Here is an 18,265-nt window from a genome sequence, read left to right as displayed (position 1 = left end):
CAGGCCTCTTTTTGTTTTCCTATAAAGTGCTTTTGAGTCAGATTAAATAATTTTTTTTTTTAACATCTTCTTCAAATGATACACAATCAAGGTTGACATTTGTTTGAAGGCCACTCCAAACCGGGCAGGTCCGTGGTTTCCAGTGCACCAGGCAGCTCTCGCCTCGGCGCAAGGCTCAGCCCCACACTGCACACCGGGGCTCCGCGCCGAGCAGGAGGTGCTGCTCTGGCCAGGGAGAATTCCAAAGCTGTGGCACCCAAACGAGCATCCCAGCCCTGCAGTTCAGGGCTGCTCTGCCCTCACAGGAGCATCCCTGCAGCAGGCTATTCCAGTGGCAAAGGAGCAGTTTAAGGCACCCCTGCTCCACACTCTATATTGTTACAAAAAAGCTCCCAGGGTTTTAAGCCTTCCACCACCTCGCTGATCCCTTGCTGTCTTAATGATATTTAGAGCAGCAGCTGGAGATCAGGCCAGACAGTAACTTTCCAGAACCAGAGATGCACAAGAAAAGCTTACAGGTGCCTTTGCACAGTATATCACACTCATATCATATATACACGGGAACAGAAATAGAGCACAGGTGTGAATGCACACAGGTTTCTGTATAGCTGTGTGTGTGGGGGCAGGTAGAGACACGCACACACATCTATACAAGCTTGTACATGCTTGGGAGTTAATGCAATTTAGGGCACATTTCCCCCTGTCATCTTGCTTTTGGCAGAAAACATGCGACTGGTAAACCAGTAGGTGCACAGTGCAGTATTACCGTTAAATACCAGAACAATTTAAGTTCAATGGAAATGTACTGCTTAAATGCCAGGTTCAAATCCATATGCAAAGAACTCAGTCAGAACCAAGACTCATAATGCACAGCGCTCGCACAGTGTAATAAAACGGACAAAGGTGGCTACTTAGCAGAAAGTGCCTTTTAAATTAAAGGACTCAAGCTGCCCTAATGTAAGCCCTTCCTGAACAGGTGTTATTCTGAATATATTGTCAATAATCCTCTTTAAGTGCAGTTTTAAGACATGAAGCATTAGCACCTTGGTTTGAAGCAAGTTAAATCTGTTGTTATGGGATATCCACAAAACGGTTCACAAAGAGAAAGAGTTTATGGTCGTACCGAGCTCCAAGGACCAGCGCTCCAGGCAGCATCTCTAGGACAGTCCTGCACATTGCACTGCTCTCTGTCCGGTGGCTTGTCAAGGATTTCGCAGCTCAGATCCGTAAACCTTTCTCCATTAGGGCGCTGGCACACCACCAGCCGTGTTCTTGTCCCTGCCCCACATGGCTTCGTGCACTGGAAGTCAGCAGAGGACAGAGCAATCACTGTCTGGGCAGCTGCTAACGGTTGCTCAAAGCACTAGCACCTCCCAAGACCCAATGGTTGGTTCTGTTCCCAAGCCACCCACTCCAGCCAAATCCCCCCACAAAGGCTGCAGGAGCCTCAGATGGAGCATCAGCTGCTTCAGCTTCTCTTCCCAAAGCTTTCCATGCTGCTCCACAACCATACTGCCAGACCCAACATGACACTGGAGGTTAATGTCTCTAATTGCTCATCTCAGATGAATTTTCAGAAAGGAGCAGTGTTTGTACTAAAATAAAAAGGCCTTCAGTCAAACTAGACTTCTCTTAAAAAGAAAAAAAATAAATCTCCATTTTTGTAGAATTTGCTTTTGCCTGGGAAGAAAAATTCCCCGTGACAAATAGAAAGGAAAACACCACCAAGCAGGTACTAGGGTTCATTCATTTATCAGAGGCTGCCTTTCATGCTCCAATCTTTCTAATAAATGTCACCAAGATCTCTCCCTCTTCTCCATCATTTTTCAGCCACCCGCTAACAAAAGCCTGGCCCTGCTCAGGGAGCCCGGGATGAATGGTGCACTCACCTCTCCCCAGTTGCCGTAAGCCCACTGAGGACAGGGGCCAGATTCACACGATCTCTGCTCCATGGGTTTGCTTTTCTCATCGCAGTTATTTGCGGTGTATCCGTTTTCATCCTGGCACACCACAACTCGCCGCTGGAACCCCCCTGCACATGTGCTAGAGCACTGAAAGACACAATTGCCCATGGCTTCGTTGAGTCCGGGAATAATTTTGCATTCCCAGCTTCTTCCCAGTGCTTTGCACCGTGGGAATGCACTGCTAGAAATTTAATACAGCTAACAGGTATTATTAACTTCAAAACCCAGCTATTACGAATAGCAGTGCAATGATTTAGGTGCTGACTAAGCAAAGAAAATAAACACGAGACTAGATTTATGCAGGTGAGTAATCCCCACTGGCTTTAATGCAGTGCTTGACATCCTATTTGTGCTTAATTCCCTTTAGGGACTTCCCTGATAGAGAGCTGCAAACTGGTTGGGGTGGGAGGAGCTGGCATTAAGGCTCTGCTGTGCTTTGGCAACAGCTCTTTGCAGCTGTAAATATCCCGGGAGATGGCCAAGAAGCAAAGGCTGGCGTCTGCCTCATGGAAAACATCAGTGTTCTGCCTGGAGAACCTTGGAGATACGAGGTGCGAGAGGCTAAGCAGCGATGCCTGCATCCTGCTGCAAGTGTGAGCAGAGAGCAGGCAGCAGGGAGAAGGGTCCCTCTTTTCCTTGTATTTTTTATACTTTAATAAAAGGCTGGATTAGCCTGGAAAAAAAACCAACCAAACCCAACCAAACAAACCCCATCAATAAGAAAATCAGGGCACTTACAGCACCCCAGGGACCAATCCTCCACTGATTGCCTCCTGGTACGTGTGCGCGGTTTCGGTTCGGGCTGCCTCCGGGGTGCAGTTTCAGGCGATGATCCGGATAGAGGAAAGGGTGGATGGCCCTGCCGTAGTCATGGCTGTTTGAATGACAAGGAGACATGGAGCAGTCTTGCTCGGTGGCAGGGAGGTCATCTGGGTCACACTCACTCCTATCCACCAGCTGGTCACTGTAATTGATGCAGATCACTTGTCGCGTTGCCTTACCTTGACCACAAGTCACCGAGCACTGCGTTACAGTGGGAAAAGGAGACACAGTCACATGTCTGCTTTGAGAACCGGACACACAGCTATTGCTAATAACGAACAGCAGAAAATCTGAATCTTCCCCACTTATAAAAGGGCAAGCGTGACAGATTTCCGAAACATGTTTCCAGTAATGAGGTCTACAAGGCTCTCCTGCAAGAGACAACGTGATGCTTACAGAGCTCCACTCCAAGGCTTTCCACTGCCCGCACGGTGTCACGGTGCACATTTCGGTGGCTGATGGCTTCGGGAGGTGGAAACAAGCTGACTCCTCAGCCACTGAGCCCTGGTCATCCCGACAGCTGACGTATCTCATCCGGGTACCCTTCCCACAGGTTGCAGAGCACTAGGGAAGAACAACAAGCACTCCACTAGAAAGTTTCCTGATATATATTACAAGGGCTTTGGAACAAAAAGTTGAACAAATGCACTTAAAAACATCACATTATTTATTGTAAAGTAATCCTGAAAGTATGACACATGCTTACCGGTGTCCAGGATCCAAATCTCCACTGCGTCCTGTGAATGCCCGGTATGGATCTCTTGGCTTCAGGACTATTTGGATGGGGAGGACATGCTGCTACTTCACAGTCCTATACATGAAATAGGAGGGAAAAGAGGGAAATCAGGAGTTTGCAGATGTGTCAGTTAAACCACCTTCTCTTCGATGTAATGATGAGCAGCACACGTCTTGAAAGTCTATAACCTGCATGCTTGTGTGCTGGCAGGCTTTCTCCTTGCATCCTCTTGGTGAATCAGCAAAACTCGGTATCAGTACCCTGAGGGCTTCCTATGCAGAACCCTCAGGAGACTCTACAATAGGGACCCCCATAACCATGTGCCACCTTCATGCATTAAAACCAGATGTTTTTGAGACAAAAGATGAAAGTTCATTAAGAGAGTTCTGGTACGAACACACATCTGCAAGGCAGCAACTTTATCTCTCTTCAAAGCTCCCTTCCTTCAGCGTGAGACCTGCAGCCCACTTAAAGGTTACGCTGCTGAGCTGATTGCAGCTCTTTGATTCCCTCAGCCCACCAGACCACCTATATTCGCGTCCTGATCTTCACCACATAACAAGCATGCAAGGTTTTGGTGACAGGCATGTCATTCCGCTCAGCCTTGGTATGGTGCCTAACAGGGGGGTTCTGGTCCTGTCTGGACTTCCTGGGAGGTCTGGCAACAGAAATGATGAATAGCCATGACTTTGGTTCATGAACCTACAAGTAGTCATTGCCAAAAAGGAAATTAATACCGATCGTCACTGCAAGGGAGAGAGCGGCTCTTGACAAATGGCATGAATGATTTCTGCATTGCGATGATTTTACTTACGCTGGAAATGTGCATGCCAAACGATGGCTGATGATAAGCGGGTTTGTTACCCCTTGACTATAGTGCAGTTGGTCTCCATACATGGGAAAAACAGCCCTTTCCTAACTGTTGTGGCCTTAGTTAAACTCTGTGAAGTCATGCAGGACAGAAGCTGGGCAGGGCACCAGCACTATGACTCTCCTGGATGACAGATAGGTGGTAATGTTCTGTTTTATTCAACTCCTTCAGACACCCTGGACACATCCTCTGCCTGAAATGGGAATTTACACATTTGCTTCTAAGTACCAGCCAACACAGCATGGAAATCCTATTCAGAAAATTTGCAGAGGGTGTGCAGCATTTCTTAATTTATCCAGCCAAGGGGATGTGCCTGGAATTGTAGCTGGCATGTGTCCTGCAGTATCCCGTGCAGCAGACAAGACATGACAGCCCCTAGCCCTCATTGGTACCAGACGGCAACAGTCCTGCAGCCAAGTGAGCCCAGATGCAGCCAGGCATCCCAGACCCCACACAAGCCAAAGGAGGGGTCTGCTGTGTTGAGACCCCAGCCTCTGAGGTTAGTAAATACTGTCTCATCCTTCTGGTGGCTGGTTGTCTTCCAATATTCATCTACTGCTGCTTCTTTAGCTCACGAGCAATTAGGGACCAGCTTTAGCTCTGAATCTGGCCAGCCCCTTGCACATCCCATACTATGACCAGAGCTCCATGCATACAAGCCATAAGCAAAGGTAATTTGTAACCTGTGAAGTAGTCTGGATGCTCTCACAACAAGTTGTCCATTGCCTTTTTAGCAATCTGGTGCTTCAGAGTGTCAGGTTAACCACATGGAGAGGGTCTGGATGGGAACTCTCTGAATTTTCTTCTTTCCCACTTCTACCAAAACAGTGGGGTGCTGTGCTGCACCTTCCCAAGGGCCACACAGCAGATACTGCTCTGCATGGGCTGGTGTTCGGGGCAAGCCTTTGCTGTGACAAGACATCCCCTGAAGCTGCAGCCTGGATGCCTCTGTACACATGCTGGCAGAAAAAATGGAGACAGGGCAGCAGGATTTACCTGGGTATCTGTTGGCCTCGTTGCCGCATTGCACTCGTTATCATCCACCACTGACACGTAGGTGCCCACGACACACTTCACCGCTCTCATCTGGTACCCTTGGCCACAAGTCATGGTGCACTGGGAGAGGACAGATGGGAGAAAGAACTGCTGGGTCCGAGTAGCTGCTTTGGTTAGAAAGTATTAATCAGCCCAGCCTGCATTTAGGCACGTAGCATGAGCAGCCAAAATAAAACACAGTTTCCCTTCTGGTTTCTCTCCACTTCATGCATTTCAGCTTTAAATTAGGTCAAAGTTTTAACTCACTGTGCCCACCAGAGCCTCGCACGCTTCACTTGCTTCCTCAGGAATGAAGGTGCGAGCATTTAAATGACTTACTTCGCTGCACACAATAAATCATAGTCTGGTATAACCTGCATCATATCCTTCTTTAAAACTGGTTGCTCAGCCCCACAGTAAGTAGCACAAGTGACTAATGAATAATTTTGCTGATGGGAAATTAAGTCTGACTGGGACAACTGGTCTGGGTTTGTTGTTGTTTTTTTTAAGTCAAGAGCTAACAGCTTTGTGGAAAAGGAGATGCCAGAACACTCTGGGAGAAATGAGCAACTTGCATTTTAACAGGAAAAAACCTCATCAACCCAGAAACTGGAAAATATTAAAAGCAACAAAAGCTATTCAATGGGAGCAGCTTTTCTGTGAAAATCAGGCCACGTATTTACGTGCCTAAATATGGATTTAGGAGCGTAACCTTGGAAACCCTTTTTTGAAAAATCACAGCCGATTTAGTATGACAGAGATTAAATTTAGCACAAAGGGCAGGTACTGTTATTGCTGGCCCGTCCGCTGAACCCGAGCGAACAGAGGGCTGCTTTGGTGTGCAAATCAATTAACACAGTTACGCTGCTGAACATGGATGAAAGGGTGGCACCCAGCCTCGGCCAGCAGCACCCAGGTGTCACGGACCAGGAGCCCCGCAGCGGCTCTGCAGTACCTGCCCCCACGGCCCCACTTGCCACGAAGCGCACTCCTGCTGCTGGCACGTCTGCACTGACTCCGGCTTCGTCTCGGGATCACAAAACCTGTCGTTTAAGCGATCTTCTCCAAACTGGCACCAGGTCTGGCGGTGTTTGTGCCCTTTGCCACAGGTGACCAAGCACTGGGAGGAGTAAAGCACAAGCTCAGGAGGTGCCGAGGATGCGCTGCTGGCTCAGCATCTGCCCCAGCACTGAAAAATAAACCTGGAGACCTGTTGCAACTTAAAAACTGGTGCCGAGAGGCAGCTCTTTAGCTAATGACCACATGTGCTGTAACACATGTGAGCGTCTTGCAACAAGGCAGGGTTGCTCTCAGGACCTGGTCCACAGCACAGGCAGGCTGGGACCCTTCAGCACAGGCAAAGCAAGACCACGAAGGCTCTTGACTTCCAGCAGCTGTGAGACATAGGGCGAAGTCACAGCACTGCCCTACAGGGCTTTAGCTGTGCACAACGGGGTGCCAAAGGCTTGCAAAAAGCCTGCTCAGCCCCGAGTGTGCATGTTAAGGGCCTCAGCTCCCATGAGCTGCCAGTGCCTCTTCCACCGCCCCAGCGTGGCTTGGGCTGGCAGCAGCTAGACCCAAAAGACAGATATTTTGCAGAGAACAATCACTGTTCCCACTTGCTTAATTGCTTTCACTATTTCCTAAAAGAATGTGATTCACAGAAATGAGAGATATTTGGTCACAAAGGTGACACGCAGCCTTTGAAGGCTGTTCTCCAGCATCCCTGGTCCTGCTGCAGGGAAAAGCCGATCAAGATATGGTTTTGTCGCGTTGCAAAGGACACCAGCAGCTGTGGGAGAGGTATCAGTAATAAGCAGCAGGGAGACAGCTGAGCAAGACAGTAGGGTGAAATCCTGCCCTCCAGCGACAGCCAGAGCTGCCAGGGCTCATGAGGACAATCTCAAGGGAAAATGAGGGCAGAAGATATTTTTCTTCCCAAAGGAGCAGATGAACCCTGGAAAAATTGGGGACAAATTACTCCAGGATTGGACAGGACTTAACCCCCTGTGGCTTTGCAGGGAGGGAAACAGCCACCTCACCAGCAGGGACAAGACCAGTGACTTTCTGGCTGTCCCAAGCCTCCCTCTGCACAGGCTCAGGGAGATGTTCTGCAGGAGGCACGGTGCCACCAGAGAGAACACAATGGATGAGCAGAGACAGAGATATATCTTTGCAGGTACCAGCCCCTCAGGGTGGTCAAGCAGCAGGGTGAGCCCACCCTGGTGACCAGCACCTACCTCGGACCAGTCACCAGTTTTCCACTGGGGGCACAAGAAGTCGCTGCATCGCTGCACTGTCAGCTTCTCCTGCTGACTGCACTTGCTGTCGTCCAGGACATCGTTGTAGGTGTTCACACACATAGCTCGCCGCCGCCGCGTGCCCCCGCCGCAGCTCTTGGAGCACTGGATGGAGAGACACCGAGTAAATAGTTTGCTGCCACCCTATTATGATCCAAGAGCCCATTTATTGCCTTCTCCCTCTTTGCAGTCCGGACTGTGAAGAGACTGCAGAAAACCTCCAGAAGAACAATTTGTACTTTAAGTAACAGGCTGTTACTTTATATATTCCTTTAAAAAGCCAATCTTGCTAAGCTTAATAAAATCTCATGGCAATGAGTTTCACAAATTCATTTCGGGTTATAACCTCACTATTACTTTTACAAGCGTTGCCTTTCAGTTCTCCAAAAGGCTGTTGCTCACTCTTTTTAGGAGAGATTAATTCCCTCTCACCAGCCCCTCTTCACTGTGCCCTCCCTAGATAGCCCGAGGTTTATCGTTCTCTTGGTGCCAAGCCTGCATTCAGAGATTTTCTCGTTCATGGAAAAACTAAAAAATGTAAACGAAACAAATTTAGAGTCCTCTGCTGATGGTAACATGTTCTCCCCAACTCCTGGGCAGTGGTGCCAGCTTTGATGGGAGAAGACAGCCAGCAGGGCTTAACATAATCAAGATAGACCTTGGGATGCTTAAAAGCATAAATTAATTGCAGTGGAAAATAAGGAGTACCCGGCTGATTTGGACTAGTGTCCCCCAGAAAAAGCAATGGAAGCAGAATCACTGCAGCCAGCTTTTAGAGACACAATGTTTGCAAACTGAACAGCCCGACATACCCCTGTGCAAGAAGGAGACAGTGTTTGCTGTACCACCGAGCATCCCCTACCTCGGTCCAGGCTGAGTACCGCCACCCTCCCATGTTACAGTCCCCAGTGCACTTCTCCCTCGTGCTTGGCTTGGGCTGGCTGCTGCAGAAGCGGTCGTCGACCTTTTCCATCTTCCCCTCCAGCCTGCTGTACTTGGAGCAGAAGATCTCCAGGGTGCGGTACCCCAGCCCGCACTGGGCCGTGCACTCGCTCTTCCTCGCGACGTGCCACCTGAGCCGGGGAGAGCAAACATGAGCTGCGGGGCACTGGGACTCTGCCAGTAACGTGCTCGAGGGTGTTTGACATAAATGAGGAATATACAGTCTTGAACTGGAAGTTTTGGCTCTTTGTAATACTTCCCAATGTTTTGTGGCTTCCAAAAATCTGAGGCGACTCATGTTGGCATGGCTCCTTGCAGGGAAGGAACTGTCAACCAGGTCCCTCTTACAGGCAGCAAAGCCACACTGCGACCCTGTGGCACCACGCAGGGCGGCACGGGGAGTCCGTGGCCAAGCAAGGGAGCAGTGCTTTGAAGGTTTTGTACCCCACGTTCCCCTGCAGGGGTGTCACCTCAGCCTCTAAAAACTAACAGCTGAAAATTACAGCATCGGAAAATGATCTGCCCAGGCTTGACAGGCTCTCCACATGGCAGGACACCTGCAAAACAGTTTCAGCTCCCCGAAGTGAATGACTCACTCCAAGACACAGGAGCCCCAGAGGTGTCAGCAGGGGTTAGAGGTGTTCCCTCTCAACAGACAGATTCCCATCCTGCTGCCTTCTTCCCGGGATGAGCAGCTGGGACTGGTGGCTCTCAAGCATCCACCTGGGGATGCGCCCCTGCTGCACATCAGCCCCGACCCCAACTCTGGAAAGAGATGCTGGAGTCAACAGGAGCTGATTGCCCTCTCATCCCACGGGGGTGGCTCCATGGAAAGGAGGCAATGACATCCCCTGCGGGTCCTGGAGACCCCCGGGCGGCTGCAAGCGCCTGTGCAGGGAGCACAGAGCCTGGGCAGAGGGAAACAGAGCAGCTAGGAGAAGGATAAGATCAATGGGATTTGGAGTTAATAGCTCCTGAATGGAGGGAGCCCTCACATCCCTGCCTGCTTTTCAAACTCCTGCATTTACCCTTCTCAGGTTTCCAACCTGTTGCAATGGCAACAGCTGTTACCGCGACAACCCGATCTACAGCCCCTATACAGCCCCTGTACAGCCCCTGTACCGCCCCGGGTTTAACACAGCCAGAGAAGCCCCTCGGGAAAGGCGGCATCTGAATTGTTTCAGCAGCAGCCGTTTAATGCCACCATATTTAAGCTCCAGAAAGGAAAACAGCTTGTTTTTTAAAGCAAAATGGGTTGTGGTGATTCAGGCCATGCTCCATCAACTCCAGCTCGCCAGAGTTGTCTGGGGACAGCCCCAAACCTGCTCCGCACTTTAAGCCTATTCTTTGCTTTAAGCAAATGATGATAAATCCAAGTCTTAGTTAGTCTTTTGCTTTAGGCATGTTTTTTTTTCCCTTTGCAGTCTGTTTGTAGGATGGTGCTGAGCGATCCAGGCAGATGCGAATTTCAGTGCTGTATTGCACAGGGAGATTTTTCAACATTAGGTGAATTTGGTTTTTATAGTTAATGCTAATTTATTTCAAGAAGAGAAATGTGAAAATGTAGGAAAGTGCCTGTGAAAACACAGCTGGTGGATGTCAATCCTTCTTGGTTGACAAAGAAGCAACGGCTAATCCTTTTCTTTTTTTAAAATCTAATACAGGCTGATGAGAAAAGGAATTATGGTGAGAGGTGAAAGGAAAGAGGAGTAAGATAGGATGTAACGTATACACATGGCTGAGTAGAGTGCACCTTAATTCACATTCTGTGTTACAAAGCTCAGTGACAGGGTCAGGCTGGGGAATTCGATCACATCGCTGGTCCGACACCATGAGCTGATCCGACTCTCTCGTACACACGGGTTTTCTTTTTCGTTCTCCTACACAGAAAAAAAACCAGCACATTGTTCGAGTCACACAGGAAAGCCATCAAGTCAGATATTTTTCTTACTCCTTTCATAGTAGCATTTAAGAGGCATTTAATTAAGCTTTTAAATCTCTTTCAGAAACAGGGAGGAGGTTAAGACTAAGAGGAGCAGAAGGGGTTTAATGCAGAGGCGATGGATGCAGGCAGAGCTGCAGTGTACCTGCAAGGATGGGCTCTGTGTGTCTGGCACGGCCAGCACTGGCAGGTGGCAACGACTGGGTGCCAGACCCCAGACCAGACAGTGATGCCTTTTGGGGCCTTACGAAATGCCACGTAACCTTTCCTGCACTTGGGCTCCCTTCACCTGCAAACCCAGTTGCAAGGCTTACCTGGCTCAGAGGGGCTGCCTGCTCTGGCACCGAGAAGCAGCAGAGCAGTGCTAGGTTACCTGCTTGTGTGATGCTATCTACTACTATAGCCCAGGGAAACAATCACACCCACAACGTGAGAATCTCACAGAAATCAGACACAGAGGGATTTGACAGCAGTGCCCAGATCCCAGGTGAACCCAAAACTAAGCCTTCCCAAGCACCCACCTTGGCAGAGCTTACTACAGGGCTGCCACGGGCCATATGGATTCCAGTAAAACTGCTGAGGTTTGTCCTCAATGGGGATATTAAACGTGTAACGAACGTCAGGATTGTACAAATTGCCGACTGATAAAACCTGGCAGGAAAAAAGATGAAGCAGAGTAAACCAACACACTTTGCTGCCCACTCTTATCAGACCAATAATGCTGGGCAGACATTTCCACACGCACAACATATACTTCACCTGAAGTGTTATTTCTTGCTCAATCCGATCTGTAGAATTAATCCTTTCAATAGTATTATCCGATCCACTGTATTCGATCACAGCATTCCCAACTTTGATTTCCCTTTTAAACATACTGACGACAAAGTCTCCATTTAATATAAAGTCTCCTTGACTGTTAGATAAGGCTGCATAAGTGCAAAAAACAAGAACTAAAGAGGCAGAATTAACTCATACGTACATAACAACGTGGGTCATGCGCTCTCAGTGCTCCTTTTCACTGGGGTGGGAGGAAAAGCCCACTGGAACTCTCAAGCAGAAAGGATGTAAAGAGAGCAGCAGAGCTCTTACAGACGTTGTGCCTTCTCCTTTTTCCCCTGGAGAGCCTCATTAAAATAAAGGCTGAGTGCCTGAAGTTGTTGCTAAATACTTCACCCATAACCCAAGGCAGACAGATACCCAAAAGGCACGCCGAGCCGGCTGCTGTACACGGCGCACACAGTCTGTAGCCCCTTGTGTACCACAGAACTAATACTGGCCAAACCTTTCTATTAGCCGTGCAGATAGGGTGGCTTCCCTGTGGCTTCCAGGTGTGTTCTTAGGGTAAATGTATGTACCCTAATTGCCCAAGCGTCATTTTCTAGTAAAGAATTACAGGGAGTTTGGTCAGTATCTCCCCCTCTCTCTCCCTCTCCCTCCTCCTCCTCCTGTACTTTTTATTATTCCGAATCTTTAGGTATGTGGAAAGCACTGAAGGCTTAGAGCCTAAATGCTTTATAAAAGGAACGGTTTCCTGAAAACAGCAGTCTGCTGCACAACTTCACACTAATGCGATTATGTAGCTAATTTCCTAAGTTAGTTTCCCCACCATTTCACCCATCACAGCTACATTACTACAAAGCCTCTGTACTGAAAAATCTAGACTTAACACCAAAACACCAAAGGGAAGGTTTTTACACTGAATGAGGAGAGATAATGAAGCAAAACACTGCTCGGTAGGAAACAGACATAGAGAAAAACTCACAAAGCAGACGCTATACTCAACCAAGTTCCACACTTTGGAGGCTTTAATGTCATTAGGCAGTAGTAAAAGTCATTAAAAGATTCCTTCCCGTTTACTGTATCTCCTACAACAGTAGGTACACGTCTTGGACTTGATGACAACATCAAATTCCTCCTAAATTGTTAAGCAACTACAATGTTCACAGTACTGAGGGCCCAAGATTTCACACTCAGTGAGCTGCAAAATAAGTGGACACATGCACACTTCTCATTTGCTTCTAGTCAGGCCTAATGTGAAGAGATGCTTTCCCAGCAATATTAAAGCAACATTAAAGAAGATTTGACTTCGTTGCTTCCGAAGAAGATTAAAGGCCCTCCAAGAAGAACTGAGAGGTTCTTTGGGGCTCCTTCTGGGGTGAACCAGTTTGAATAGGTACAACATGGGGAGGATTATTTTTTCTAGAAAAGATAAATAACAAACTGTACCTCCCTCTCCCAGGATGGAAAACTATCACACCTTGGTAAGGTTTTCTTGGCAGCGATATGCATTCATGCTGCACCATTTCATGTCATTGATGTGAAGACGCGGAAACGTTGCAAGGCGGCTGTAGGCGAATGGCAGTATGGCCACAGTGACAGCCAGCCTCGCATCATCCCAGGCTGGGAGTGAGGATGGGGAGGACCTGCTCAGCTTTTTGCATGAAGAAAGGGCCTAGCCACGTGGATGGCATTTCAGGGCGACAGCAAAGCCATCGGCACCGTTTCCCTTTGGTGCATGATAGCCTGCTCTACTCATTTCTCAAGTGAGCTCCTTTACCTTCGATGAGCTAGCAGCCACCAGCCTAGCCCTATTTTTAACGTACCCAGCCACAGCGAGCACTTGGGCTAAGCCCCATGTTTTGCAAAAATGCTCAGCAACGCAGGGATTTTGTCAGACGACATGAGATGAAGCGCCCTGCTCCGAGGTGTAAATACGGGGCCCCGCACTGCCGGAGCGCAGCTGGCAGTGCCAAGCGCGGGGTGTGCAAAAGAGGAGGAACAGAGCTGGGAGAGCGGCTGCCTCCCTGGGACCGCAGGGGTCTGCAGCCCGAGTCCCTGCTCCATCAGCCACCTGAACAGACTCCGAGGGACCCAAACAGGGCTTAACAGCAAAACCAGCTTTCCACTGGCAGCTGTAACATCAGTTGTAACGTGCATTTATGTTATCTCTGCTACTGAGCCCAAAGAGAGCTCTTGATGGGGTGAATCACTGATCAGCATGGTGGAAAAGAGACACGTGGCCATGCTAAACGTTGTATGTGCATGCAGCAGCCTGGGCTAATGCAGCACCACGAGCATTTTCATCTGCTGCTAGCGGCATACTCACAGATTAGAGAAAACTGGCTATGAACGTGTAACAGCCAAAGGTCAAGCTATTGTTAGGTTTAAATCAAACCAATATCTTTGGTGCAAGGTATTTCTTTTCAGTTACTTATCGTTGTCGGGCGGGTACAAGAAGGGCTCAGTCTAAGTGAAATCAGAATTATTATTCTCAGAGGACTAGAAAATAATTTCTCTTTGGATTTATTCGCGCACACAACTTTCAGAGTATGGCATATTTACGCCCTAGCCAAGTCACGGTGACAGCAGAGATGTGTTAAGTTGCGAGGAGGAGACTCCAGCAGAACTCAGAAGACTGTTCAGTTCCCAGCTTTGTGCCTCAGCAAACACCCACAGCCCAGGCTCGACAGACCCTCTCAGCCCCGGAGACACTCTCTAAGGAGATATTTCTTACAACCTGTGAACCTCCCAAACTTTGCATTAAGGATGGCGTGAACATAAAGCAGGAACAAGATAAGGCTGAATGTTTGGTAGACATCAGAGATAAATTCCTGATAAGAAAACGTCTCCCTTAAATGAATTCTTCATTCTCCCTAGCAGAGAGCAGCCAGTAGATGTATCACCACAATAAAGCAGATTTCTGGACTGAAAGAAGGACTGCAACTCACCCAGGTAGTTGTCATCCTCTGGTTTCCCTGAGTAACTGTGCTGACGCACATCAATATTGGTTGCACCAGCTGGGATGCGGACCACAACATTATAGCCTAGAAAAGATTTAACAGAAAGTCAAGGCTATTATACAGGCATTTCATTTGCTTTTTATGGGGGGAAGGGAAATCAGCAAAATTACCTCACATTACACAAGCTGATACTTTTCATTTAGGGATAGCATAAATAGTTATAAAATGGAATATGCTATAGCTAGAAGGATTTTGCATTTTTTATCAGTGTTTTTGTAGATTAAGTGTGGTAATGGCTTTTATAGACCCACATTTTTTACTATAAAGTTTTTAGCAACAGATTCTTACCATAATGCACCGTGTTAAATGTGCCTGCAACAGTTTTGCATGAAGAATTATCCCCACCACAAACACCACATTTATCTCTTCTTGCTTTTGAATTCAGCACATGATCGCATCCAGCTTGCTTTGAGAGAAAAATTGAAAAACTAGATTGAGCAAATACAGACCAGAACAGCATTTACAAACCTCCCAATTAAGACACACAAAAGCTGTGTATGCAAAAGGCTGCCATGAGACAAATTGTTTTGCCTCCCCACATTTTCCCACTCATTTACAGTGTGGCCATCCCATACCATTTTCAAACAAAAATCTTTTTTACAAAGCAAGAATCACAACTGCCATTTGCACCAAGCCATGCTTTCGCTAGAGAAAATTTTTTGCATCAATTGTTCCCATAGAGAAACGTGTGAAAAATAATTGTGAATGGAAATGTCAAGTGCTCCGGGGTCTGACCGAGAAGAACCAGGGCAGACCACAGAAGGAAGGATCACTTGGATTCCGGCTCAGCGCCCCACAGCCCTCGGTAACGTAGGGCAGACGTACACACACCCTACACTTGAGTGTGTCCAAAGAAGAGCAACGGAGCTGGTGAAGGGTCTGGAGCACAAGTCTTATAAGAACCAGCCAAGCGAACAGGGGTGGTTCAGCCTAGAGAAAAGGAGGCTCAGGGGGGACCTGATCACTCTCCACAACTACCTGAAACGGGGGTGTAGTGAGGTGGGTGTTGGTCTCTTCTCCCAAGTAACAAGTGATAGGACAAAAGGGAACAGCCTCAAGTTTCACCAAGAGAGGTTTAGATTGGATATTGGGAAAAATGTCTTCACTGAAAAGGTGGTCAAGCACTGGCACAGGCTGCCCAGGGAGGTGGTGGAGTCACCATCCCTGGGGGTGTTTAAAAAAATGTGCAGATGTGGTGCTTTGGGACATGGGTTAGTGGTGGACTTGGCAGTGCTAAGCTAACAGTTGGACTCCATGATCTTAAAGGTCTTTTCCAACCTGAATGATTCTGCGATTCCACGTGTGACTTTCCTGCAAATCTGGAGGTTGGCACAACAAGCCGGGGCTCACGGAGCCTGCAGATGCTGCTGGCAGCCCCTGAGCAAAGCGAGCATGCCAACGACGGGGTGCAGCAACGTACAGGAGCGCCAGCCTGCCATGCAGAACTGCAAATCACCCTTCACTGAGGAGGAGGGAAAATAATTACCCGGCAAAGGCCCTGCACACAGATGTCATTTGTGTCGGGGCCACAGGGCGTCCCGTCGATGACGCGATCCCGCAGCTGGTAATATGCTGTATTTCCCGCCACTCGGCAGAACAGCTTGCACCGATCCTTCATCAGGACTGGGGATGGGAAGGAGGAAAACCAGAAGCACGTTATCCGAATGCCATCACCCCGACGTGGTGATGCAGGAGGCAGGATCTGCATCCCCCCCGCCACTTACTGCCGCTGTATTTGGGAACCCAGCGCACGTTTGTGGGCAGCCCGTTGATATTGAAGTGCTTTCCATCAAAGTCGGCACACTGCTCATCCCGAAAATCCTTCTTCAGCTTTGAGCACTGTTCAGTGTTGCAGGATTTAAACTTCATTCGACGACCCACGCAGTATTTCCCACCATTTTTAGGCCTGCAGGAACAAGATCAGGCTGGAAACAAGATGCAAATGCAATTCTGCAACCTGCTCAGCACAGTCAGGATTTGCAAGACCCATTTTGTGGGCTCTGTCTTTGTGCGTGTCTTTTAATTAATACCCCAGGCTGACAAGCAGGAGAGGTCATGCAAGTGTCTAAAAAAAAGACAATATATGTGATGCTAAAAAGGGATGAAAAAGGGAATACTTGCTCTCAAATGCAGCAATAGTGAGAGAAGCCAGCAAGGAAGGACATCATCTCCCTCCCCATCTGAAGATTTAGTTTCATACTGCAGGATCCCATTTGGGACCATCCACAACTCCATCAATCCTATTGATTTGGTAGCTGAGAGTGTGCATCTGATCTAGTGGGTTGCAAATAATTAAACTCACAGCAGAAAGGAGAAAGGGCTTCCCTGCAGAGGCTGAAAGGCCAGGCAGCACTTAGTCCTTCAGGATTTCTAGCCCAAAATGGTAGAAATGGTAATGCTAGACACTTTTAAACAACTTTATCTCCGTGTATTCCAGAAAGCACTAAAGGCAGCCAGTAAATACCCCCATTTTATAGTAGGATGACTCCGGTATAAACTGGGGAAAGTGATATCTTCTAAGCCACATAAAGGCCAAGTGGATAAGCCTAGGAGAAATTGTCATTTTGACTTTCCTGACTCCCAGGTTCAGGGCTCTAGTCATAGAACTACTTTTGTCCTTATATGTAGACAGAGCCTTTGGCAGGTCACAGCTCACTTTGGGGACTGAAAAAGCCCCTCGTCCCAGCCAAGGAGCATGGGCACAAGTGGCACGTGGACTGCATTGGGGGAGCCTAGCAGAAGGTGCTTTTTTGGTGAGGACTTATTTTCAGCTATGGTAATGCTACGAATAAATCTCCCTTGGGATACAAGCTATCCTATTTACTGTCCTTTCAAAGGACATTTCTTCTAGGAACTCAGGTAAAATTCCATATGCCCATCTATGTGCAGCGTTCCACATATATAATGAATTGCAATAATAAAATAAAGAAGGATGCACTGTGCTTTAAATGTTCCAAAAAAAAAACAACCAACCAACCACTGCCTCTGCTGCTCTCTCCTGAAACTTCAGATGAAATTGGGAGGGCATGGTGGCTTCTACCAGCTACCACCATTAATATGCATAGTAAAAGCTGCAGCACTACCCAAGAAGCTTTCCTTTCCCTGATGTTACAGAAGGAAAGGTATTGCAATCTGGATGAAATGTTGCCAGGGTCAACTTGGGCAAAGTTATAATTTTTCCTTTTTGGATAATTACACCAGCTAAGACCTGCACTCAAGGGAGATGCAGTTAACATGCATCTTGGCCATCAGCATGGGAAAGCCTCCACCGGCCGAGGTTCGCCCCAGCCTCTCCCCTTAACAGATGGCTTCAGAGGAGCCAGTGGAGGGCAAGAGCATCCCAAGCAGCCAGAGCTACTGTGTCCTGACTGTGTTGTGGCCCTTGAAGCTCAGGACAACATTTTTGCTCAGCTCCAGCCTCTGCTGAAAAATAACTGCTAAACCTAAGTCTTTCCCAGCCCCTGAGCAAAAACAAGTGTCTGTGCTAGCAAGACGTGCAGACCAGAAAAGGGACTTGCTGGGTGCTGAAGTCCTGGTGCCCACACCTCCTGCCTTTCAGGGCTTTTCTTTGGGATCGGCTCTGCCTCATGCTGGGACCAGATGCCCACCGGTGCCCCAGGGATGCTGGCAAAGCACATATTCCCTTTGAGCCTCCTTGGGAAGGAAGCTGTCTGCACACTGGGAAACCCTCCAAAATGTGAACTAACGGTGATAAATGGGAACTACCCCTGCCCTTAGCACTGAGATGCCCACCGTAAGCTCTCCTCATTCCATGCAGCCAGCATCTCCTAACATAAGAGAGACAGAAACTCCCTGCACACGTACGAGGGTCTCTATACACAGTGAGTCAATT

General features: G+C 48.2%; 1 protein-coding gene across 6 annotated transcripts in view; it reads right to left on the bottom strand.

The window, feature by feature from the left end:
- The window catches only part of ADAMTS9 (ADAM metallopeptidase with thrombospondin type 1 motif 9), an 86,644-nt gene that overhangs the window by 37,654 nt on the left and 30,725 nt on the right, over window positions 1-18,265 (bottom strand). For all 6 annotated transcript variants that reach the window (XR_008747236.1, XM_055804283.1, XM_055804285.1 and 3 more), the window contains 16 exons: window positions 16,137-16,318; window positions 15,899-16,035; window positions 14,701-14,818; window positions 14,341-14,436; window positions 11,372-11,538; window positions 11,134-11,263; window positions 10,424-10,550; window positions 8,591-8,801; window positions 7,669-7,833; window positions 6,384-6,548; window positions 5,390-5,509; window positions 3,493-3,597; window positions 3,183-3,350; window positions 2,703-2,987; window positions 1,890-2,051; window positions 1,124-1,300 (listed from right to left, as the gene is read on the bottom strand). Coding sequence is in view for 5 of the 6 variants with exons in the window: in XM_055804283.1 (XP_055660258.1) it covers window positions 1,124-1,300; window positions 1,890-2,051; window positions 2,703-2,987; window positions 3,183-3,350; window positions 3,493-3,597; window positions 5,390-5,509; window positions 6,384-6,548; window positions 7,669-7,833; window positions 8,591-8,801; window positions 10,424-10,550; window positions 11,134-11,263; window positions 11,372-11,538; window positions 14,341-14,436; window positions 14,701-14,818; window positions 15,899-16,035; window positions 16,137-16,318 (2,515 nt within the window). In the remaining variant the exon portion in view is untranslated. The remainder of the gene's footprint in view (window positions 1-1,123; window positions 1,301-1,889; window positions 2,052-2,702; window positions 2,988-3,182; window positions 3,351-3,492; window positions 3,598-5,389; window positions 5,510-6,383; window positions 6,549-7,668; window positions 7,834-8,590; window positions 8,802-10,423; window positions 10,551-11,133; window positions 11,264-11,371; window positions 11,539-14,340; window positions 14,437-14,700; window positions 14,819-15,898; window positions 16,036-16,136; window positions 16,319-18,265) is intronic.

The sequence above is a fragment of the Falco peregrinus genome, chromosome 5 (assembly GCF_023634155.1).
Source record: "Falco peregrinus isolate bFalPer1 chromosome 5, bFalPer1.pri, whole genome shotgun sequence".
In the NCBI taxonomy this organism is placed as follows: domain Eukaryota; kingdom Metazoa; phylum Chordata; class Aves; order Falconiformes; family Falconidae; genus Falco; species Falco peregrinus.
This window is presented reverse-complemented; position numbering and strand designations above follow the sequence as displayed.